The 24,951-nt window shown below is 39.7% G+C and overlaps 2 protein-coding genes across 2 annotated transcripts; both read right to left on the bottom strand.

The window, feature by feature from the left end:
• Nucleotides 1-102: 102 nt before the first annotated feature.
• nudt4a (nudix (nucleoside diphosphate linked moiety X)-type motif 4a) lies at nt 103-13,027 on the bottom strand. Its single transcript, XM_063481184.1, has 5 exons — nt 12,683-13,027; nt 9,013-9,123; nt 7,174-7,218; nt 6,831-6,918; nt 103-1,864 (listed from the first exon to the last, which is right to left on the bottom strand). The coding sequence occupies exons 1-5, from the start codon at nt 12,779-12,781 to the stop codon at nt 1,638-1,640; spliced, it is 570 nt and encodes a 189-aa protein (XP_063337254.1). The 5' UTR covers nt 12,782-13,027; the 3' UTR covers nt 103-1,637.
• Nucleotides 13,028-15,902: 2,875 nt separating this feature from the next.
• Nucleotides 15,903-23,103, bottom strand: ube2na (ubiquitin-conjugating enzyme E2Na). The gene is made up of 4 exons (XM_063479917.1): nt 22,991-23,103; nt 18,212-18,458; nt 17,865-18,005; nt 15,903-17,162 (listed from the first exon to the last, which is right to left on the bottom strand). The coding sequence occupies exons 1-4, from the start codon at nt 23,018-23,020 to the stop codon at nt 17,116-17,118; spliced, it is 465 nt and encodes a 154-aa protein (XP_063335987.1). The 5' UTR covers nt 23,021-23,103; the 3' UTR covers nt 15,903-17,115.
• Nucleotides 23,104-24,951: the final 1,848 nt, after the last annotated feature.

Below are 24,951 nucleotides of genomic sequence, written 5' to 3'. Positions count from 1 at the left end.
TCAGGATTACATACAAGAGCCGTCATGCTCTGGAGCACTCAATAAAAATGTGTCACAATAGTAATTATCTTTAAACTGTGTTTATTTAAATATTTTGAACACAACAGAATATCCCAGTCACACATGGATAATGAGGAAAGATGTTAGATGGGCTTTCCTGCCAATGGTAGCCTAGGAAGTTAAATTATGACCATATTTGAGCTTTTTTTCCCTAGGTGTTAAAGGACTTCCATGCACAATACAACGCTTTGAAGCAAATACCATCAAAAATAATCACATAAAGAAACGGATTTCCACGAGCCACAGTTTATTTCTCCAAAAATAAACGACTCTCAGTTTGATTTTTAACTGTGCACGTTTGGGGGTTTGCTTCAGTTTTTTTCCTTCTTTGCATACATACTTAATTTTCCATTTCTATGCTTTGTGCTTGTGGTTGGACTGTACCATTGCCACCAGGGGGAGTAGTCTACAGCCTGGTATTAATGGTATAGTCCAAACACTAAGCCCAAACTAATCACAGGGAGAAAAAAGATGAAAAACTTACTTTTAAAAATATATATAAATATATGATTATGTTCTGAAGCAAAAGCCTAAATGTGGACAATTAAAAAGCAATAAATAAAAACAATAATATTAACTTGTGAAGAAACTGGATTAAAGTTTAAAGCAAAGCATCAAATAGAATCAGGCGACCATAATTCCTGTCATACTTTTCAGTCCATGTTTCCCAGCGGAACATAAATTCAGTCACTGTGCACCCTCCGTCGTAAAAGCAAACCCACATTTTTCTTAATGTCCTATGGAGCCCAGCTTCCAAAAACTGGGTTGTTTTGACAGCATGTATAAGGCTTGATTTGTTCTGTTCATTTACTTTGTGTTTATGAAGGCACTTAATGGGAGACTTTGTGCAGCATTTGTCAGACTCTTCTAAGGCATCTCTGCAGATACACTATATAAAACATTTGCTATAATGCACTAGATTATAGTTTTTCTGAGGATATGTGCCATTTCATGTTTGATTCAGTTCACTATATAGAAGTTTTTCTCTAATTTACTCAGTTTTCACTCACATTGACAGCATTCAAATATATACACACATGATTTAAGGCTTGTTCAGTGTCACTAGTGCTTAGAGATGATACTGTGTGCGCTGAGGAAGTAATAACAATGCTGTCCACACTTGTTGCAGACTTTACCTCATCTCTTTTAACAGAATTCCTCACAAACTTCCCAAGGTAGCAGTTTGTAAAGTCCATCCATAGACTTGCAGCTACTCTTTTTCAAACATCTTGCAGAGGCACATTGTTTGGCACTGAGTCACTGTGGGAATAAGGCTTCCTCCAGGAGCCAACACTTCCCCATACCGCCTCCAGGAAATCACCAGCACACAGTGTGTGCCGCCAGTCAAATATACAACATCTAAGACTAAACAGGCCTTTATATTGCATAATCAGTGCACTGCAGTCTGCCTAAAGTTGAAAAGGAAATGCTTTACAGGAATTAAAAAAAATAATACATTAAAAAAAGGTCTTAAATACATTTGAAAAACATTTTCAGTGTCACTTCAAATCAGTCTCAAGAAGTTCAGCTGAAAATTCATTTCCTCTCAGAAGACCTGCTCTCTGCCATTATGGCTCCTATCTGCTGACTAGGTCTGAGCAGTGTGTGGAGCAAACAGCATAGTGGGGTGCGTCATCATCTGTCATGTGGGAGCTCAGGCCATTGCCGTTAGCTGGGCCACACATGGGAGTGCAGGTGGGATTACAGGTGCCCTTAAGTCTGTGTAGGTACTCTGCATGGACAGGCTTGTGGCTCTGTAGCACCCTTATGGCTTCATCGACCTTGAACCACTTCCTCTTCCTTCCTGTGAAGAGATTCAAGTAAAGTTGAATTGTTTGCATGTGGCTCACACGATCAGTGTTGTGCTTAATGACACTTCAATACAATGTGTGGGAAATTGTTTTAAGTCCGTAACACGTCCATCCTGATAGAGGCATAACTGCTAATATGATATTGATAAATATTCTTAAAAGATCACAATAAGGTCTTGATTAAGGTAATCTAAACAAGGAACAAGAAACAAAACATTTCTCAGCATATGATTGCAACATTTCAGATATTAGGTCACAGGAAACCATAAGCTCGTCCATCCCTTCTGCTCATTTCTCAGTTGGCACATCCTTGATTCCTTTCCTCATCTCCTTGCATCTTGGTCCCTCCCACCAGAAATGTGATCACAGGAGGAGAGGAAGAAAGATGAGGAGAGAGGAGATGAGGCAACGGGCTGTTAACAAAATGACACATCTTTGTTTCACAACTGTCATTTTAAGGCAGTTGATATCATGTTATGATCTTGGCGAGCTATATACTTTTAAAAAAATATTAAAGAACACTCTGAAAACACATCAGAGAAAAAAAATCATGCCGCACATCTATACTGATATGGACTGGGTAATGTGTTAGGAATGAAAGCATGCCATATCGTTTGATGGAAATGAAAATTATCAACGTACAGAGGGCTCAATTCAAGACACCCCCACATCAAAGTGGGGGTGTCATTTCTATTTTCCCGAAATGTCACTGCAGCAACTCAAAATAGAACTCCGTAATTTGTATGGCCCCCACATGCTTGTATGCATGCCTGACAATGTGTGCACAGCAGATGGTGTCCTGGGGGATCTTCTCACAAGTTGGACCAGCACATCAGCTCCTGCACAGTCTGAGATGCAACCTGCCAGCATCGGATGGACTGAAACATAATGTCCCAGAAGTGTTCGAGTGGATTTAGGTCAGACAAGCATGGGGCCCAGTCACATGTATCAGTTCCTTCGTCCACCAGGAACTGCCTGCATACTCTTACTATTGCACCATGAGGAACCCTGACCCGCTAGAGTCCGAGTCCAGGCATCACCGCATGCTGCCGGTAGTGACACTGACCCTAGCCAATGGAGGGAAAGAATGTGGATCATTCCTGTTTTGTTAGTTGTCTCATTGTTGCCCCTCTAGTTTACCTCTAGTTATTAATTTCAATAACACCAAATCAGCAGAGTGGCTGAAGCTCAGGTGGTAGAGCACCTACTGATCGGAAGGTTCGTGGTTCGATCCCTGGCTCCTTCAAGTCTGCATGCCAAGTATCCTTGGGCAAGATACTAACCTCAAGTTGCTCTCCGATGCATCCATCGGAGTATGAATGTGTCTGAATGTAGTTAGAAAGCACTAAGTATAGAGAAAGTGCTTGTGAGAATGGATGTGTATGGGTGAATGTGGCATGTTGTATAGAGCGCTTTGAAGAATCCATTTACTTAACTGACCAGATCAATACCCCAGAAGTTTAACTGGTAGCAGGTAAAAACTCTTCAGAGAAAGATACACAATGACACACCGGTGAATCCTAGATAATTGCTCCTCAGACAAACCTCCTCTCTTCCGTGTCCTTCAGATGCATTTAAGCAACTAAAACATTTCTTAGCGTGATACAGTGAAAATAACTTGCACAGTGGAGAAGATGAGGCACAAATCAGAAAGAAAAAAAAGATAAAAGGCCCATAATGAAGCTCTTGATTTGAGCACTATGGGTCGTACACAGGAAATCAGCGTAACAAACAAATCCAAAAAAGGCACAAGGCAGAAAACAGGAAAGGGCAAAGTATCCAAAATACAAACAAGGCAGAGTTAGCAGGAACTAGCTGTGGCAAAGATTAAGGAAAGGAGCGTGCATACTGCAAAGACTCAGTGTTTAGATGATTAGGGTCAGGTAGTGCTCAAAATGCATGAGATTGAAAATGGAGGAGACTCAGACTGAACCCAGTCCATAGGTGCAAACATAGAAATATAATACTATTTTTAAACTGAGCAAAGACTTCTTGAACAAATTTTGGATACTAATATCCACAAAGCAAACCACACTGTGTGTTAATTGTATTTAAAATGCTCCAAAGGGCACGCCACCATTAAGCAAACATTGTATAATTTGTCACAGAGAGCCTAAATAAGTGCTGAGTGAGACTGCTGAATGAAAGGATAACTAAAGGATCATTTTATACACCACGCACAAAAATAAACTGTGCATGTCATGGCACCAGTGGGTGTCGGTGTGGACATGGGCATACTTCAGACAGCCCTAAACCCTTCCTAAAAAAAGTATCTTCCATAAAAATGATCTGTCCAGCAAAGCGACAGCTGGAAATTATTTATACTTTATTCAAACTCATCTCCTCCCATTCAATTCCAGCACTTTGCTAAAGGAATTTGCCATGCTCTGTGATAACTGGAGCCTGGTGTGATAATGAGGAGGAGGATGATGCCTTCACTTCATGTTGGCACCCTGAAGAGCGCCACCACTACCAGCATTTAAGGAGGCGAGGGAGTCAATTCAACCTGTAGTAGTAAACCCTTTCTGTTCAGTCGCAACCCTCGTGTAGGGCAAAAGAGGACAAGTAAGGGGGGTGCTGTGGTGAGTGATGATAACTGGAAAACAGCTGGGCACAGCAAACACTCCTCCCCCTTATGAACAGGCTGAACTCTTACTTCTGTGGGTGAAGGGAGTAAACGGCCACAACCACATTTTCCAGTCCAGTTAGAAATAGTTTACAAGTTACTCAATCCCGGGAAAAGTATTCCATTTAAAATATCAGACAGTGAAAACAACCATGAAAACATATCTAAACATATACATCCACCTTATATGCGTTACAGTTTAGAAAAACATTCTATGTTAACTTAAAGTCAACATAGATTTTGGCGACGTGTAACGAACCGCTTGCTATATTAGAGATCTCCATTCGAGCATACTTAATGTCTGACCTACATGTAATCACAACATACACCTACCAGCAGCTTTATCAGTCACACCAGGCTAGTACCAGGCTGGACCCCCTTTGTCTTCAGAACTGCCTAAACCCTTTGTGGCATTGATTCAAACGACGCTCAGTTGGTATCAAGGGGTAAACGTGATGAGGAAATATCTCCCACACATTTACACCACCAGCAGGAGCCTGAACTGCTGACACAAGGTAGAATGGATCAGTGCTTTCATGGTGTTCATGTCAAATTTTGACCCTGCTGCCCGCAGAAATTAAGACTCATTAGACCAGATGTTTTTCCAATCTCATGTTGTCTACTTTTGGTGAACCTGAGTGAATTGTAGCCTTTTCTGTTCTTAGCTGACTGGCTGAGTGCCACTTTTTAGCTGTAAAGTCTAGAGATGGCTGTGTGGAACAATCCCAGCAGATCAGCAGCTTCTGAAATACTCAGATCCACCTGACATCAACAACCACAATACATTCAAATCACTTTAAAAAAAAAAGAAAGAAAGAAAAAAAAATCACGTTAGCTCCCCATTCTGATGCTCGGTTTGAACTTCAGCAGGTCATCCTGACCATGCCCACGTGCCTAAATGCACTTGGTTGCTGCCATCTGATTGGTTGATTAGATGAGCATTAATGAGCAGTTGAACAGGTATGCTAATATAAATCAATTTAAACCAGTTTATTTACAATTCAGGCTGAATTTGTGAAAAAATAAAAATAAAATCTACAGCTAAATGAAGTGTTGAACTGCCCTGCGGAAAGTTATGAGCACAGTTGCATGTCATTTTATTTTGACAGTCAGCCAACACAGGATGGAGGAAAAGGCAAAAAGACAATACAGCCATTGTGAAAGAGATAATCTGGGAAACTGCTACTCAGCTCATGAATCTGTTATTCATGTTTTCCATAAAACAGACACATGGGCAGACATGTTCAATTGTCCAATTGTTCTGTTAAGAATTTTAGATCAGGGGTGTCAAACCTAATGCCCGGGAGCCAGAATCGGCTGGGTAAGGATTTCAATCCAGCCCACTTGATGGTTTTGGAAAATGTGAAGGATGGCTTAAACTGTGGACTATTATCTGCTTTTTAATAAGTTTTACTTTATTTCCTACTGAAAAAGACCTGCTCCCATGCCATTCATATTACACCAAAGTAAAAGATAATTAATCGAAAAGTTCCTGTTTTTATCTACAATAGAAATTTCTGGGGTTTTTTTTTTTTACAATGGGTCCACAGTAACAGAAACATTTCTTCATCTCAGTTCTTTCTAAATGACGAACTTTTGAAATTGCACTTCTTTTTTAGTATTAAGACATCTGAGGGATTTAATGTGTAGTTAAACTTCCTTAAGTGGATTGGAAGTGGGGGTTTCAGTCTTCCGCCCCATTCAAGATCAAAGCTGTATGTGGCCCTCGGTGTAAAATGAGTTTGCCATCCCTGATTTAGATCAAATGAATCAGTGGAGCTGTTACACATTCCTCGTTGTGTTTTGTTCCTCTTCATTCTGCTTATGAAGTCATCTTATGTGTGCCACCTTCAAAGGCAGTAGATTATCTGAAGACTAATGCTATATATGAGTTTATAATCCCTTTCACATTTATGCGAATCAAAATTTGTAACCTAAGCACTTAGTTGAGGCATGTTTAATGTGAGCAAGTGATTCCGGTAAAAAAAAAAAAAAAAACCTTGCCAATGTATGATCCTAAGCCAAGATCTTGAACGAATAGACTGAAAGCCCCGAAACTCAACCCTGAAACAGAACATGTAATGCAAAAAGTTGCTAAAACCTTTTGTTTGCTTTTGTTTTGGGTTTTTATTAATAAATCACAGGATCTCAAAAAACATGCATATGAGGGATGCCCGTAAAAAGGAAAACACACACACACAAAAAAAAAACCCTCAAACATCTTGTTACCACAGGAATATTTTTCACTCTTTTCCCCTTGTAACTTAGTTTTGTGACCCTTGGCTGCTAGAATAAGATACTATAATAAGACAAAGAGGGACACAGAGGCATACCAATGTTCACAGAGTCTTCCCAGTCTTCCAGCATCTCCGTCACCACGAGGGTGTAGACATAAGTCCTGTGCTTTCTGTCTTGATTGTGCTGCAAAGGTTTACATGAAGAGAAAATGAATTTATGTTTTTCTGACAAACCACCAACGCAGTGCGTGCAAAGCCTTCATTAAAAAAGGCAAAAACTGTGATTAGCCGTACCATTTCTTTTATAGAAACTCCATGAACTAAACAAGTTGATTGTCTGACCACAGACATACAAAAACGCTAGGTGCGGCAGTAGGATGATTTTATACAGCACTATGTATCGTGACATGATTACAAATTACAATTTTTCATAACATACCTCGAAAATCCCAAGCAGTCTGCCGAGCTTTCCCTTTACACCAGCCTGCACAGATAAATCAGAGTCATGCAATATTATTAAAAGTGATTGTCCACAAGTCATAATCTAAAATATTCAGATGAAACTGTCCTTTCAACACACTGTGCAGCGAGATCACTTGGATTCGCGTCATATATGATCCCAGGTAGACATAAACATAGTCTAAATGACAGAAACACGAGACAGGGGGCTTAGTTCAAGTATAGTACACAGTTAGGACACAGCTATCATTTACAGTATCAAACCATAACAGACATCTCGGTCATTGCTGTAATGTCTTCCAGACTTCTTTAAAAAAAAGCACATTAAAATGCACACAACGGCCTACAAGGCTTTACAAATTTATGCACAAATAAAAATTAACAAATGAGGTTCAATCCGCTTTGAATCGCCTTTATCCTGATCCGCGTCAGCTCCGTGAGGCGCAGGATGTGGGCAACTGGAACCCCTTCCTAAATGTCACTGCCGTACTTCAAAGCTGTCAGCACACTGCTATCCATGTCAGAAGTTCACAGCTCACTTTGCTGTGAACAATCTGGCCAGCCACCAGCAGCCTCCTTTCTTAAACCACAGCATGATAAGCTGGCTATCCATGCATCACTGTCACATATTTCTACTTCTGATCTGGATTTTTGGCTGGTAGAACAACAGGAGCGACTTGTACTGTGAACAGCGATGACACTTCTGACAAAGATTTACTGATTTCACTGTCAGTTTAATGTGTCTGTCCTTTGAGCACATGATGCATACATTGCAATCAGAATATATGATACTGACATGGAAATTAGGCCCCCAGTATTCAAAGTCATGAAATGTCATGATTTTTTTTTATCTTCCACTTAAATAATGAGATAATTCCTCGGAAAACCAATAAACATTATCAGCTGACAACTGATAAAATTCCCTATCCTTATTATTTTTTAACACTATGATAACTTTGTGTCACTTCCAATATTAATGGAGCCAAAAATGGTTACTAATCTCAAGGAAACTTTGGAATGCTGCTGTTTATATTGTGCTCTGCATGGAAAATAACACTGTCTCTGTGAGAGGTGATTATGCAAAAGTCTGGAGCCACCTCTCAGTTCTTTACATTTTGATTTCCAAGTCCTAAAAAGTGGTTTTGACCAATAGTTCTCCAGGCTTTATTCGAAGGATTTTTTGTTTGTTTGTTTGGACATTAGTTGCTTTTTCACTCATTTTAAGTCAGCTTCTTGTACCTCATCATTTTCATATGAAAGTTTTTGGTTTGTTAAGGCAAACCTGTGAATAATTCAAGCATAGAAAAGGCAAATAACAGGCAACTTAGCAAAGATCCCATTTTTAATTGTATCTTTAGCCACTTCGTGTCCATTCGCAAAAACAAAATCATTTGTACGCATTTCTTTAGTTTATGAAAAATGATAGCACAGCTTGAAAAATACAAAACAGCCTTTTTACACTAATAAATAGAGAAAACTGGACAAGTTTACACCTAAAAAAAATGTATCTACAGCAGTTAGTGGCAATCTGTTTAACATGGTAGATTCAGATTCACCATGTAATACATGACATGAAAATGAACCCAAACACACTGCCAGTGCAGTAAAATCATACCTGGATATGAAAACAAACAATGAAATACCATCAGTCATGGATTTGCCCCCTCAGAGCCCGGACTTCAACATTATTAAAGCAGTGTAAGATCATCTTGACAGAGAACGGTATAAAAGGCAGTCAACATCCAAGATGAGCTTTAAATGTCCTTCAACAAAAACACATATTCCCTTTATGGGTTTAATTAATGAACAATCAATTCACCTCTTCATACACCTCCCTGACAGCAGCTCCACAGGGCTCCTCATCAGGCTCCATTCCCCCTCCTGGCACGATCCACTGGTCTGGATGGCGACTGCTGCTCACCAACAGCACCTGCCAAGGAGAGAGAGCCCTCCGTCAGGCCTCTGCTACTGAGGTTGGGGTGCAAAAAGCACAGCAACAGCATGCCCGAGTTCAGCGTCCGTCAGCACGGACACGGTGGCCAAACGAACTGCTCGTCATTCAGCAGACGCATATCGAACATCTCGCATATCATTCCGGTCATTCACTTCATTTACTTAATGCAACATGAGCGCTGTGCGGATGATGCTTCTCTGCGTGTCACACTCTTTGGCACATAATTAAAATAGATGAATGAGATCAACTAATGTAATGATTCATGTATCGGCCTGTTTATAGTTGTCATTGCTTTTAATGAAAGATAATTCATAATCTGGAGTCTATTTACAGTACGGCCAGGTTTAGGTTTTGAGTAGTACCAACATCAAATGTTATAGTTAATCCCACTGCGTTTGAAGAAGTACGAATCAACGTTCTAACCCAAAGAAATATCCTAAAGCTGCACACTATTTTTAACTGCCGTCCAGCCAATGCAGTTTGGTGTTTTGATGACGCAGTTACTTGACCTTAAACCCAATCCGGCATCACTGACCCACATTGAGTTCATGTAGGACTGCCTTCTGAAACCTTAACACAGGGCAGCCAACTCACTCTCCAGTCATGGCTAACACTCACGTGTGTTAAAAACCCCAGTCGAATCAACCCTTTCCGCATTAAACGCAGCTGTCACAGCAGAGGTTTCCCCACTGGTAAGATCTTTCTGCTAACGCTCAAAAATGGAAGCAACTTTGTGAAGCGCCTAATGATAACATCTTCATACCATCAAAGCTGATCTCTTTGGGTAATAAATGCTTAATATCATTTATCATCCAATATACATGGGTGATATATACCCAGTGTTATATGAGTGTAACACTTTCTCACTCTGCTCCTTTATTTACAAACTCTCTAGAAACCATGTGATTTATTTTTAACAGTGCAACTCTGTCCATATCTATGAGTGAATAAAATACTAAGTTATTAAGGTAAAAGTCACTTCAATGTCTGAGTTCATACTCTTCCACAGCAGACACATCTCTCTACGCATTTACTCTGCTCAGTGAGCTAATTCATTTAGCCATGCCAATGTGTTGCCAAAATCTTAGTTAAAATCAAATGTATGTGTTTACCCCACATCATGGCTTCTGCTTTCTATGGCTACTCACATTAAGCCACAAAGAGGAAGGCCAGTTATTTTAGCTGGTTCTGTATTCCAAGTGACACACCTCATACCTATTAAACTAATCCGTGCAGGGTCCAGGGGTCTGTAGAAACACCGCAAGTTGCCTCAGTGACACAAATCCACACAACGTACACATGCATGCGCAATTTCACACAAACGCCATGTGAAGCACGTAGGCACTTGTACAGACACAGCTACTCGCACACAGACAACAGGCTTTCCAAAAACCACCAGATCAGCAGTTACCTCTCTGTATCAAAACAAAGAGCTTAGGAGAGGAGGTTAATGACCCCGACAGGCACCAAACACGATCGGGGGAAAGTGAGGAAGCGTTTGGAGTGGGCAGAACCCCGACAGCTTTACAGTCTGATCCCACTCCGGCCAAACTCTACGGGCTGAACTTCAAAACAAGCTAAATTTAAAGGTAACCTTTGTCTCAGTAAATGCCTTAATTAAGGATTCACTGCTTCTAAAATACTTATATTGGTGTCTAAAAATAACAATTTATCAGCAAATAATAAGAAGAATACATTTCATCTATAGGCACCTTTTCAAGTAGGAAGCAGAAACTTAAAATTAATGTGATTTAAAGGGAAGCCAGTGAAACAGTTGAAAGACAGGAGTGATATGTTCTGTGGAAAGGGTTCAGGTAATGACAAGAGGAGCAGTATTTTGGACCAGCTGAACTCTAGAGGGAAGTCTGTGTGGATACAGTTACAATAATCAATACCAGATGCAACCGGTCAAAATAAAAACATTGACAGACCTTCAGAAAGCCTGGAGAACTTTTTCTCAAGACAAGGCAGGCTTTGTGGAATATAATATAAGGAAATCAGTTCCGGATCAAGACTTTTCCACAGAAATGTGTGGTTACATGGCTGTGGACATTTAAAAATAAATAAATAAATAAATATATAACGTATCAATATGTTGTGAAACCATACATCAGGTGCCACTGAGTGCGGGGGGCTATCCCCGGACAGATAACTGGTGCATCTCCCCTTTTCTCTCCACTGTACCTCTATCCAATAAAAATATATATACAAATTTCAATTTAAAAGTTAACTCCATTCTGTGAGAGTGATAAGCTGCTTCTGCTCAGCTCTGCTGTTTCATTAAAGCGATGGTTGGGGCTTTAAGTCAGTCACTTAAAACAGATTATTATGGATTTCCAACTCTTGTTTGGTTTTTATATGTACCCATTTTCAGTGTTACTCAACTATAAAAGCAGGAAACTAACTAGGCATATAATTCTTTTCTTTCTCTCTTTGCCAGTCATATTTTTCAAGTAACCTATATTTGAAAACAGCAAAATAAAACTGGAAATTCTGTAGTGTGCCACCCCAATATTTTTGGTGACCTCCATACGGCCACCCCTATGAAAAAAATTCTGGAGGCGCCCCTAGTAGGGGCCCAGGCACAAGGAGCAGGAAAGGAAATCTGTCAGGGAATAGCAAGTGGCTGTACCTTGTTTCTATAAATTGCAACTGATGGGTCACTTGGAGTTTAGCACACTGTAACAGCCACTCAGCCCCCTACTCATCCTATCACATGTGGCCCAGAGCTAGTCTGCGTCACTAGGCAGACACATTTAGACCCAGCACAAAACAACGGTAATATTAACAAACTTAAAAGTTACTTATCCAAACTGGAGCATCACTGAATAATAATTTGTGTTTCAGTCAATGTCTGTGCTTGTTATATGAGATACATCAGAACCTACGTACATGTGCTGTATACTTACACATTTCCACGAATGACAAAATGATAGGCGACTGATTACATGTAACAAGTTAAAACCTCATATTCAGCTCTCTAATTTAAAGACAAACATTTCTTTCACGTGAGTAAAATGGCTGAGAACATTTGCTTTATGGTTGCATCATCATTTGAATCAAAAAGTAGAACCAACTGGTCTCAGGAGGTATCTCCGCAAAAGTAGATTTAGTAAAACCGCATCAGCTGATGTGTTGGAAAACAAACTCTGCACTACTTTATTTATGACAGGAGGCGTTTATAGGCCCATAGCTGTGAAATATATGCAGAGACTGCTCTGCGTTAGAGATAACGGGGATGATTTTATGAGTAATCTGGATGTCCTCCTTGGCAAGAACGTGAAAAACGATGATCTCCTGTTGAGTGCCAGCTGCAGCCACACACCCTGTAACAGGTCAAATATTTGCCCCCCTCCAACCTTCACCTCTGCCCAACACCTCAATTAAAGACGAGCCACGTGAACGCGCTCCCCACACACTGATAAAGCAGGCTGCTGTACTGTCAGGCACAGCGGTTAATTTGGGACTGTGTCAAAAATAGAGCGTGTTAATAAAAGCCCTCTCCTCCTACAAATGGTTTAACTTCACAGCTTACCTCGTCCTCTGTTTCGTTTTTAAAACACAGACACGCCGCTCTCCTCTTGAACCCTTCGACGTCGTACGTCCTGGTCTGGTTGGGCTTAAACTTCATCATATAGAGGCCTTTTTTTTTCCGGAGGCAGGGAAGTGTTGGGAAATCGGGCTTCAACCAGTCGCTGATTAAAGTGCTTTCAGTAATATCCAACAATATCGCAGCTTGGCTTCTTCAGACACTTCCAGACAAACCATGCAGCTGGTCCATTCATTCCTGCGCTCCGAGCGCGCGTCAGGCTGCATCTGGTGTTGTGCTGTACCTGTCCTGCTGCTTTAGTGCCGCTGTCAACACGCAGACTGGCTCACATCACGCTGTGGTGGCTGAGCTGCGACCAGCTGACCTGAGAGCTGCGCAGCAACAAGCCCGTCAGTCCCCACCTTACATCCGTGTTTATCACTGCCGCGAGCGACGCACAGGCCAAACAGAAACGAGTCTCCTTTGTGGAAGAGAAAAGGTGACTGAGCTGCGAGATGGAGTTGCTGTTAAAAATCTCCAAATCCAGCCAGGATGGACTTGAAGAGCGTGTTAATGCCCACGATAATAAGTGCACTGACTCATTTTTAAATGCAGAAAACAGAAGGATCTAAACATTTCATGTCACAAATAACACAGAAAAGGTCAATTATTTTTTAAAGGCGAAAAGGCACACAGATGATTTTATTAATTCTGATTTATTTATTTATTTATTTATTGCACGAGCGCGTGAGTAAAACGCTTACCTGTTGCGTCTTGATTCTTGAGATAGTCAAATTTTCACTTTGAGCCATGGGGCTTCAGGAATAAACGAACAAAACTAAAAAATGTAGGCGTGCGTAAAACTTTCAAAGCTCGGGGTGCCCTCTAGTGGAAGTAGGCAGTCCTTATTTACCTGTACCTCATTTGTGGAAGCAATGTGTTTAAAAAAAACAAGGGTGGTGTGTCTGTATTATTAGTGACTGTTCAAATCAGAACCAATGATAACTGGCAGCCGTTCCTGTTTGAAAGCGCTTAAGCTAAACAAATAGTCTTGATTATTATGAATGAGCCTAACATACATCCAAAGTTGCACTGACTCACACAAGGATTAAAAAGGTTTGTGAAAAGTTAAGAACTGAACCATGTTTTGCAAACACGGGTATTAAAATATCAGGAGTACAGTGTGCCAGCTGAAGTTTTCCAGGTCAGAGGAAACAACTGGCAAGACAGAGATCCAAGCCAGATCCATGTGGCAAGTGGCAATCACTGAAGATTTTAGGCACCATGATTTTCTGTAGTTTGAAATTACTGCTTCTAACCCTGACTGGGATTCTGAATAATGCCAGTCACAGCTATAAGAACGTCACGAATTTGATTTTGTGTGGACTAAACTAGCAAATAAATGTTAATATTAAGATCATCTTGCAGTGAACTGAAGTAGAGTAGCACAGTTTTAAAAATCAATATTAATGCATTTTAAGGTCTTTTTGTGCAATATATTTTCCCACAACTGCAAGCTGAGCATACAATTTTTTCTGATTTTCTTTGGACATTGGCTGCTATGTAACTCCTTTTCAGTCCAGTTCTTGTACCTGGCCACTTTCAGAAGAATGTTTTTGTTTCTTGAGCCACATAACACTAAGCTATCATTATTCAAGCATTTTAAGATTTAGAAAAAAAAATCCAGCAAAGACCTGAAATAGAACTGGACAGATCCAATTTGACCTTTGGTTGATCCATTAATGTTTACTGAAATGGTCTTAGTGGAAAGGTGGCGGTCAACAAATCTTTCTTAAGGAAGAGAAAAAGGGAGAAAAGGCTGAGGCATCCCAAATTACACAGGACCGTAAATAAGTGGCAACAGGTTTGACGGAGGGATGAATCCTAATGTGAAATTTTGGGTTCAAACTGTCTTCAGTGTGTTCAGAGGTGGTGATGAGAAAGGTACAACAGTGCTTACAGCTTTCTGCAAGACACAACAGAGGTTCCGTCATGGTTTGGAGCTCCATTTCAGTCTAGTGGTGTTCAGGATCTTGTCAAAATGATGGAATCATGAATGCAGATTTTTATCCATGCAATACCATCCGGAAAGATCTGCCATGATTGGCAGCAGCTTAATTTTTGCCATGACAATGATCCAAAACATACTGCCAATACAGTAAAAGCATACATGACAAAAAACCTACATGGAACATCTTCAGTCGTGGTTTGGCTTGCCGGACTTCAACATTACTGAAGTAGTGTGGGATCATCTTAACGGAGACAAGAACAAAAAACAGCCAGCATCCAAAGAAAAGCTCTGCGTGTCCTTCAAGAAGCCTGGAGAACTATTCCTGAAGACTACTTAAAGAAAATACAAGAAAGGTTCCTGAGAGAGTTCAGGCTGTGTTGAAGAATAAAGGTGGTCAGATCAAATATTCACTGTCAAGCTTTTTAGAATCGTACAAACTCAGTTTTTGCCTTATGTACTGTATTTACATGTACACTTGCATTATTCAATAAATTTGCCACTTTCCTAGCAAACTAAAAAGAAATGAGAGAAGGCCCAAGACATGTGCACAGTACTGTAGAGTACTGAAAAAAAAAGATTGCCGTCATGCATTGAAAGCAGTTCCAATACTATTATAGTAATATCTGGTAAATATGAATGCCATTCTAGTGACAAATATCTAATACCAGCTCAAAAAAAACAAAAAAGTGGTGGCTAATAAAACATGCTCTTAAGTTTGCAGTTTTTCATTTCACTTGGACTCCAGTTACTTTTTCGTCGTATAAATACTTAACATCCCAAAGTGTTATTATGGTTCCAGTCCTTTTATTACAGATTGGAAGAGGAAAAGTACAAAAACACCCTGGATTGTTTTTGTTGACCTAAGCAGTACGCAACATGCCGCTAAAGATAATGAAAGGCTGCATTTTGCAGATATATAAAGCAGTTACTGTCTTTGTGTTAGTCAGCACATTGCTGGTTTGCCTGCCTCCATTTGTGTTTGCACATTTCTATAAATAACTGCATTGTTTTCCCATTTTCCTAAAATGTAAAGAGGAAGTTGGGTCTGTAATCTGTCTCTCCCTGTTTGCCCTGTAATGGCTTTTCGCCTTATGATAGATATATAGGGTTAGACTCCACCCCCGTCCCCCTTGAACGGTGAACTGTGTGTGTACAAATTACAAACCAACTTGTACACAATGTACCACATGTCCTATAAAGAATCACAGTCAGGTATTTATTAATCAACAGAATTTATTTACAGAACATAAAAGTTTGTAGTTGGACTGTTTCATAGCATTCTGAGAGCAGGAAAACATTTCACCTTCAGATTAACAAAGAATGAATTTACACAAAGTGAAATGAATACAGACTTTACAGCCAAAGCCCAATCACAAGAGTCAAAGCCTTCATTGTACTTTTGGAGTGTGATCTCCTCCACAATGCAGCATCTCGTCTCACACACCAATCACAACACCCCAGTTCCCGCTTTCATCAACTGACTGTTCAAATGTAACCGCACTGCTTTTTGAAATAAATGCCAGTGAGAGCAGGTAAACCACAGAGTTTTGCAGAATTAAACTGATGACGTAAGGGGCCGAAAAGCAAGAGTAGTTAGTATGCTAATAGCAAGAAAAGATTCACATGTAAAAGACAAGATATGGTAACAACACATACTGTATGTGCTAAAACTAAAGAAAGGTCCACAATGTCCACTGAACCCACCACACACACTCTCATGCCATCCACAAAAGTACTGTACATCCAAGTCCACACTGAGAGTGGCTGGAAAAGTTAATGTGACAGTGGCAGGCTCAGTTTGGTTCTCAGTCATCTCAGTTTATATTTAACAAATCCAGATTGACTCGAAGAAGCAGCACAGCGATGATTGTTTATGCGTCCTACTGGGCAAACCTACACAGGACTAAACCTTCTCCAGGCGAGCGCCTACAAAAACAGTGGGCTAGTAGAGTTAGCTGCTTTTAATGAACAGCAACACGATAAAACAAAGTTAAAAGAAACATAAAAAGCATATCATGTTATCCACATCTAAGCCAGTCTCTAACTCAGCTTATTCCCCTGCTCCAAAATTGTGCCCCCTCCCCCCGAAAAAAACAAACAAACGTGTGATGCAAGACACCTTTTCCCCCCAGTGGACAAAGAAAGCTAGATGAGTAGATCTAAAACCTCTGCCCATGCATTTGAATAGTAGTGAGTCAGGACAAAGACAGCTCGTAATTTCTAGTGTGCATTTAAATCACCAAATGTCAGCAGTATATATATATTTTGTGTGTGTACTTTTAGTGTGTATACATATATAAGAAAATCTGACATGTATATACACTAAAAGATGGTGTCCTTTAAATGCAAATAAAGCAGGAGGTGGTCTTGGCAGCACATGAGTTGTGTTCATACAATTTGCTTCCACTTCTGTCTCCAAGAGGCTGCTTTACACTTCGTTTTTGTTTCCAGCATAAAGCCTGGTCCATGTCTTGGCTGCAAAGTAAAATAATAAATACATCAATTTTAAAGGAAACCATAACTTAAAAGAAAAATATTCCATATTAATTGTGTGTGATATAAGTGACTTGTTTATATACAGAGATGAAGTGGCACGACTATGGGTAATGCTCCTACATTATCATCATGCCATAATTTTAGTCAAGGATCAACATCACAACTGACCAATCACATTGTTGTGATGTCATAACACTGCAATGTGGGGAGGGGGAAAGAAAAAAAAAGGTCAGTTTATATAAAACTCTCTTCGATAACAAATGGTAAGCATTTCAAGTGTTCTCTTTAATAATTTCGAGACTATAATAACTTTAGCATCAAATTAGGATTGATGCCTACTGGTGGTGGTCAGAGGGCCCGGTGGCGCCAGTGTCCGGTAGCCTCGCCTCTGTCAGTGCGCCCCAGGGCAGCTGTGGCTACAATGTAGCTTGCCATCACCAGTATGTGAATGGGTGAATGACTGAATGTAGTGTAAAGCGCTTTGGGGTCCTTAGGGACTAGGTAAAGCGCTATACAAATACAGGTCATTTGCCACAGTTTTTAAAAGCATTTGCTAACTTCTTTATCACTGGTTAGTTGCAATGTTGATTGTGGACCAAGATTATCATAACAACTTAGGAGCATCATACTGGCTAACGTGGTAAATCTCGTCTTTACACCACGCCAGATCATGGCTCTCACCGGTTTCTATGGCTTCAGCTTCACTGGTCTTCCACTTCTCTGCAACATCATTTGCTAGGGGATCGTCAGGGTTGGGTGCACTTAGTAAAGCCTGGATTGAGAGCAGCACTGTACGAATCTGCAGAGCTGGTGACCATTTATCTATTAAAAAAAATAAATAAATAAATAAAAATAAAGACAAGTGTAGTCAAATAAAAATACATACAGGCAAAACACATGAAAAGTGACCAATGATCCTGTTTAGGAAGAGACTTTTAATAAGAGACAATATATTCTTTGTCTCTGATATGATGGTGAAAGACATGATTAATATTCTCACAGATTTTTAAGCTACAATACTGGCTTACCTTTCAAAATGTCAAGACATATTCTTCCCAACTTGTCAACGTTTGGATGATAAATTTTGGTCATGAAACGTACTTTAGGAGCTGCCATGGGATATTCCTCTGGTAAAAAGAGTTCAAGTCTAAATGTGCCTCCTTCGAAAGGTGAGTCCTGAGGTCCAGCGATGACCACGTGAAAGTAGCGGGCATTGGCTTCATCTGGCTCTGCCTTGATGCCTGGGACAGGCTCTGCAAGCAAGCGCTGAGTTTCCTGGAAAAATAAAGAAAGCAGAAACAAAGGAAGGAGAAAGAATTATATAAATTAGAATACCAAGTCCATAAATCAGGTCGTTTCGGGGAACTGCTTTTGAATGTTGTATTAGAGACATCTGATAATACCGGGCAATCACAGGTATGATGGTTTCAGATAATATGGTTCCAGATTTGTGCCAACAGGAATTTTGTTAAAAACCTAAATATAACATAAAATAAGACGTTACACATTCCTTACATGGTCTGGCCAGTAGAGTGACTGGAGGTCCATTTATTATGCTTCTACAGTCTGCAGCATTTGTAGCTGAATAAAGGCAATGTGCAGTCTTCATATACAGGTGCAAAGTAGTTTATAAAATACATCACTGGAAGTCGATAATAGTAATATATAGTTCAATATTCTTAAGAATAAGTGACACTAATAATTTATCTTTTCATATCAGCTCATATATTGATTCTGGGTCATTAACGGCGTTTCCGATGATATCTCGTAGAGCTATACCAATAAATGTAATTAGCAAAAGAATAGTAATTTAAAAAAAGTTTTGCTGATATTCATAGATCATAAATCAGAATGTGTTTAATTGTTGCAAGCATAGTAGGGCAGTGGGAAATAAATCCCCCTGTCCTCTCCTGTTATCCACTGTGGGTGCAGAGTTGCACCATACGCAGCCCTGCAGTCTCTAAACACATCCAAAAGAAGGTTGAAGGCAACAGATATCCTTAAAAATAATTCCCCAAAGCATGAAATCTTTCCAAAGATCTTCACAAAAAAACAAGACATGTGAGAAACAGTGCAATAATGGGCGCTGTGTGTTTTATGCACTTGAGTTAAAGCGTTTCATGGTGATCACAATCAGGGTCCTTAAACATCAGAGAGCCTAAATCTCCATCAGAGATAATGACTATCACAGCAGTGGTGTTCAACTTTCTGTGTTAGGTCAGACTTTCTGCTTTAGTCTACGCATACTTGCATAAAAGATGTTGTCTGGCACATCATTTTATTTTTCTTCCATATAAAACTGACCAATCACGTCCTGCCCAAATTTCTAATCTGTGTTCTATTCACAGCAGTGTAAAACAAACTTGGCCACAGGTTAGGAATAAGTATCAAAGCATTCACGCATTTTCTGCTTCACCAAGTGAAAACAAATTCTTGTGACAATGAAACGCAGTTTACAATGGGTTTTCCTTGGCTGGCAAAGACACATGCATAAAACCTATTCCTCCAGTTGATAATGAATATCACACATGCTGTCAATAAGAGCATCGGTGAAAACATGGTGCTTAGACAGATTTGAAATCAAAACTCTGAACATAGCCCACTCCAAATCAGGCCACAAAAAGCTGTGTGTCATTATCCTAACAATGGTGGTTGTAGGCAGAAGTCTGTTGGTGGACTTCATACTCACTTCAGCAGTGGGAATCTAAAAACTCTTCTGTGAGGGTCTTTTCGTGGCAACCCCGCTATGAGTGTATCAGACACCGCAGCAAGTCTACTCCCAGCTGAAGGTCAAAGCCAGGTAACCCACTAAAACACATACCTTTACAGTGACAGAGGAGCAGGTATCCGATATGGTTTGTGGTATGCATGAGGAGGTACAAGTGACAGACTAGCAATACCCCTGAAGAGAAAACTACATTCAGGCTATTAAACAGCACTCTCTGAAGGTCTGTGAAAAACTAAGCACACCCCCATGATTCAATAGTTTGTGGAACGCCCTTTAGCTATTACTTAAAGTAATTTAACGTTCTTTAAGTAGTAATTTAACGTTCTTTTCTGTATGACTTCATTCATCAGTCTCTCACATTATTTTGGAGGAATTCTGGCTCACTCTTCTTTAATACATTGCTTCAGTTCATTGGGGTTTCCAGACTTTCACTTATCCACAGCTCTCTTAAAATCCCACCACAGTATTTCAGTCAGGCTAAGGTCTGGACTTTGACTTTATGTTTTTTTCCTCAAACATTCTGCTATAGATTTGCTGCTGTGATCATTGTCCTGTTGCATGACCTAATTTTCACCAAGCTTTTACTTTTGGACAGATGGCCTCATATTTCACTCTAAAATACATTGATATACAGAGGAGTGCATGGTCCACTCAATGACAGCAAGGTGCCCAAGTCCTGTGACTTCAAAACAAGGCAAAATCATCACCCTACCACCACCGTGCTTGACATTTGGCATGAGGTGTTTGTGCTGATATGTTGTGTTCACTTTGGTCTCCTCTGTCCAAAGGACCCCCCCCCCCCCACCCCACAAGTCTTAGTCTTAGTTTAAAAAAAAAAAAAGGGGGGGGGGGATTTAACAGCTCCTAACAATGTACTCTGCAAAATGTGCAAGAAAACTGTTCCTACAGAAGGTGTAAACAGGCTACAAAAGATAAGACACCAGCAGCTGGTGATGTGTGACCCCTACTTAAATGACACAACCAAACACTGCTGAAGCACTCAATATGACAGGAAGAGCAAATGCAAATTTGCGATCTGATTGCATGGTATAAAGGCAGGTTTTTAAGCAGCTGGTTAGCAAGCTCAACACAAAATACATCTCAATTTCCTTGAGATATCGTGATATAGTAAATACATATTTCCTTGAGTTATCATGATTTAACTTTAAAGGGTTTGGCTTACATGCAACTTTGCAAACCTAAGTGGCGCTGCCTTGTTCTTTTTAGGAGGAGACTTTCTTCGCAAAGGAGACTTTGCAGTTTCTTTGAGCATTGCACAATCCGAGCTTGAGGGAAATTTGCTGGGACGCCCACTCCTGGGAGATTGTGCCTAAATGCCCCAAAGTGACAAAACCTGCCAATCAATTAATTATGTGCATTTGATTATCAGCACCTGGCTGCTATCTTCCTTCTTGATTCCCAATGAAGCAGTAAGGATGAACTTGGTTTTCACAGGACTCAAGTATTTAAGTAAGTTGAAGTAAGTTGAAGTAAGTATTTAAGTAAGTTGAACAAAACTGTTTCGTTATTTTCTCAGTTTTAAAAATGATAGTCTCTTCTTTTGCGGTTTGAACTGCACAACTGACTCCAACAAAACAAACTTTACAGTATTCAAAATATAATTGAATAAATGTTCCAACAACCACCACACTTGTTTTTGACACTCATTTCCTCCATGCAACTGGGAGTGAGATTCCTGAAATGTTTCAGATAACCCACAGACAAAACCATGCAGTGAAAACACAGACAGTAGAGGGGTTTCCAGTCCCAGTCACACGCTCTCAGGGCTCAAGGGCTCGTCCCATCAAATACTGTTCCCAGCCCTTCCACCTCTTCCCACCAAGTCTGGGCTGTGGCCTGCTTCCTCACACACCTGGACACTACACGTTTTCAAACAAAGGTTTTTCCTGCATAGATGAAGGCTGGAAGCCACCAAATCAATTGTACTGTATTTGTTTTAACATTCACTCAATTATTTTTGCACACATTTCTGTATAATAAGGTAACGAACGTGGATAGTCAACCACAAAAGGTCCCCTTTTTATTGATGTGTGTGCTAAGAAAAAGCTTGTGTCTGCAACTACAGATCTAGAAGGAAACAAAAGTGAGGAATCAACTACATTTTGAAAGCTTGGTTGAGAAAATGCACACTCAGGAAAACACAGAAAAATGGGAAAATAACACATTACCCTTCTAAGAAGGCAAACGAGTGAAAATGTATTTTAATCAATGAACTGTGACCCTAAATGTAACATAACAAATACAACAAGCAGTCACACTCGCTCTAAAAACATGGACCCCCCCCCCAAAAAAAAAAAAAATCGTCAGGTTGCGTGTAACGCAAGTGTGGATTTTTGATTTGGGCTGGCGTACAGAAAAGGAAACTCTAAAGGCCTTAAATATGCCAACCTAACAACAGTTTTACAAATCATTAAGCTCGTTAAGTAAATTAGCAAGTCATAATGTTATCATTAACAGAAAGTCATCGGCCTTGTTGAAGTAACCCACAGTGGGAGCGATTTCATTCATCCAATTTCTTGTGCAGTTTTTAAACACGTTTTGATTACCTTACTAACCTTTAACTCCCAATGATTGCCAAAAATAAAAATAAATAACGAAAATAAAACGGGTGTGTGATTTTAAGTTATTGCAGTATACAGTAAAGGCACGAGGCTTGCAGTGTCGGGCTTTATTAAAATACAAGCAATGCTAAACAACTAGCCGGTGTTAGCATTTTAGCTAGCCAGCCTTTCTGTCAGCACTACAAGCAACTTGAGAACACCAGAAAAATATATTTAGATAAGTATATTTAGAAAAGGTAAGGACTTTTATCCACCATCGTTACAGCACGGTGGTGTATTTTTAACCCGCCGTGTCTCGGCGTATGTGGGTGCAGAAACGAAGCGGAAGTTACTTTAACTAACTACCCGTTAGCCAGCGAGATGCTAATGTTAGCACACAAAACTGCTCGCCGGGCGCACCACCAGAGCGTTTAGGAGTTTGTGGCTGTGATTGCGGCGTTTTTGCCGTTATTACAAAAGGCATGCTGTTGTTTGAGGCGTGATTTTGTTCTTTTTACCTTAATGATCCTGCGGGGCAGTCCTGCCATCTTGTCTTAAATGCGGGCTTTTTAGCTCTCAGTGCCTTCTTTCTGTCGTTGGCATTGACAGCAAACACACGTCTTCCGGGTTCTCTGCGTCACGGTGATAGTGAACGGAGGGACGTGAACGTGACTGACACAGCAGCTGCTTGTCTAACACACTCATGATGCAAACATGTTTCTCGAATGGTTAAAAAATATTATTCCAAGTAAAGGTAACGTCTTCTTGAAGTAAGCCCTAATGGAAAACGATAAATATGGGTAACATGGACTGGCCTGTACGTTTCATTTTTAATTGCATAACATGAAAAAAAGAAGAAGCAGTGAACAGTTACAGGCAAGTTGAATTTTTTTTCAACTAAGAAAAAACAGATTTATGAGATTTATGTGACAGGAGTGATATATATATAGTGATATATATTTATGCATCCAAAATTGAGCTTGACCAATATCTGCAGCTGCTCACATGGACAAGCCAAATGGCTTCCAGAGAAAAGTTTTATGTTCAGACAAAATAAACAATTAGCTATTTGGCCACAATGACACAAGGTAATGCCTTTAAGCTGAAGGAGACTGTACTAACTATCTAGCATGGTGGTGGTAGCACCATTTCCTAAGGCTGTTCTGCTGTCATTAGTTCTGGTACATTGCACAAAGTAGATGGAATAATAAAAAAGGGGGATTAACTTCAAATTCTTCAGTGATTCTTGACAGTGATCTGAAATGCACATCAAAAGTGGTTTTGGAATGGATAACGCATACTAACATTAAACTTCTCTAATGGCCATCCCAAAGCCCCAAACTTAACCCTACTTAAAAATTTGTGGGCTGCATTTAAAAGCTGTGTCCATTCCAGAAAACCAACCAATTAAAATGAACTCTACCAATTCTGCCAAGAAGAGTGTTCAGATATTCATCCAGGGTTAAATGTTGGTGCAATATTTAACCCAATATCACTGCGCTTGTATGCATATGTTTTCTACTTTGTACACCTAACATACAGTGCAATAGTATAGCATCAACTTCATTTCATAAGAGGAGTAGACATTAAAGCTGTTAATATATATATGAAAGTATAAATATTTATATATAAAAGTGTATATGTATATATATATATATATATATATATATATATATATATATATATATATATATATATATATATATATATATATATATATATATATATATATATGAACCCAACTCATCTACTGTGCACATGCAGGGCTATTTCTGATTAACAACAGATCACAATGAAACCCATTGAAACTATATGTAATTGAAAGAGCAAAGACCTTTCAGCAACACCTAATTAAAACCAGGCAGTAGAAACTGTCAAAGAAAACATCTTACATAAATGCCAACACATAAGAGCCATATCCTGATTTGTTATAGCTTTTTCAAAGGTCAGCACCAAAAGGACTTTGACATCTTACTTTGACCCAGAAATCAGTTCGGACTAATAAAAATGAGAAATAAAAATTACTTTATCAAACTCATAAATAATAATCATCATGTAATAAAGTGAGTAGTGACCAACTGGCTTGTTATCAGCACCACAGTTCAAAAGTCAGCATGCATGGGAGGGGACAGAAGCAGATTAGTGCGTGTGTCTCAAGAAGGAAGTCACCTGGATTTTCAAATGTATACCATGTGCCTCTACTAGGAGGCTGAGGGGTAGCACTGGCAGCATCAGTATTTTTTGCACTGCAGAAGCTGTAGTAGAATAGTTGCTATTAACATCAACATGGCCATTTTTTTGGTCATTTGGCAACACATTTTTTTCTACATGTGCTTCCCAGCTGTGCTTGTTGTTGTTCAGAGGTTACCACAGTGCCTGATATCATCTTTCCCAGTGTTAGACAATTCAACGCATTTCTTAGACTGAACATCTCCAGGGTCCAGTAAACCTGCAGAGTCCTGTTGAATTTTGGGATATT

This window comes from Pelmatolapia mariae, linkage group LG7, assembly GCF_036321145.2.
Source record: "Pelmatolapia mariae isolate MD_Pm_ZW linkage group LG7, Pm_UMD_F_2, whole genome shotgun sequence".
NCBI lineage: Eukaryota > Metazoa > Chordata > Actinopteri > Cichliformes > Cichlidae > Pelmatolapia > Pelmatolapia mariae.
This window is presented reverse-complemented; position numbering and strand designations above follow the sequence as displayed.

Coding starts and splice junctions, on each gene's coding strand:
- nudt4a (XM_063481184.1), bottom strand. CDS start 12,781: ATGATGAAGTTTAAGCCCAACCAGACCAGGACGTACGACGTCGAAGGG. Junction 9,124..12,682: donor AAAACGAAACAGAGGACGAG/GTAAGCTGTGAA, acceptor TCTCCTTGGCAG/GTGCTGTTGGTGAGCAGCAG. Junction 7,219..9,012: donor TCAGGGAGGTGTATGAAGAG/GTGAATTGATTG, acceptor TTATCTGTGCAG/GCTGGTGTAAAGGGAAAGCT.
- ube2na (XM_063479917.1), bottom strand. CDS start 23,020: ATGGCAGGACTGCCCCGCAGGATCATTAAG. Junction 18,459..22,990: donor TGCCCCGCAGGATCATTAAG/GTAAAAAGAACA, acceptor TTATTTTTCCAG/GAAACTCAGCGCTTGCTTGC. Junction 18,006..18,211: donor ATGTCTTGACATTTTGAAAG/GTAAGCCAGTAT, acceptor TTTTTTTAATAG/ATAAATGGTCACCAGCTCTG.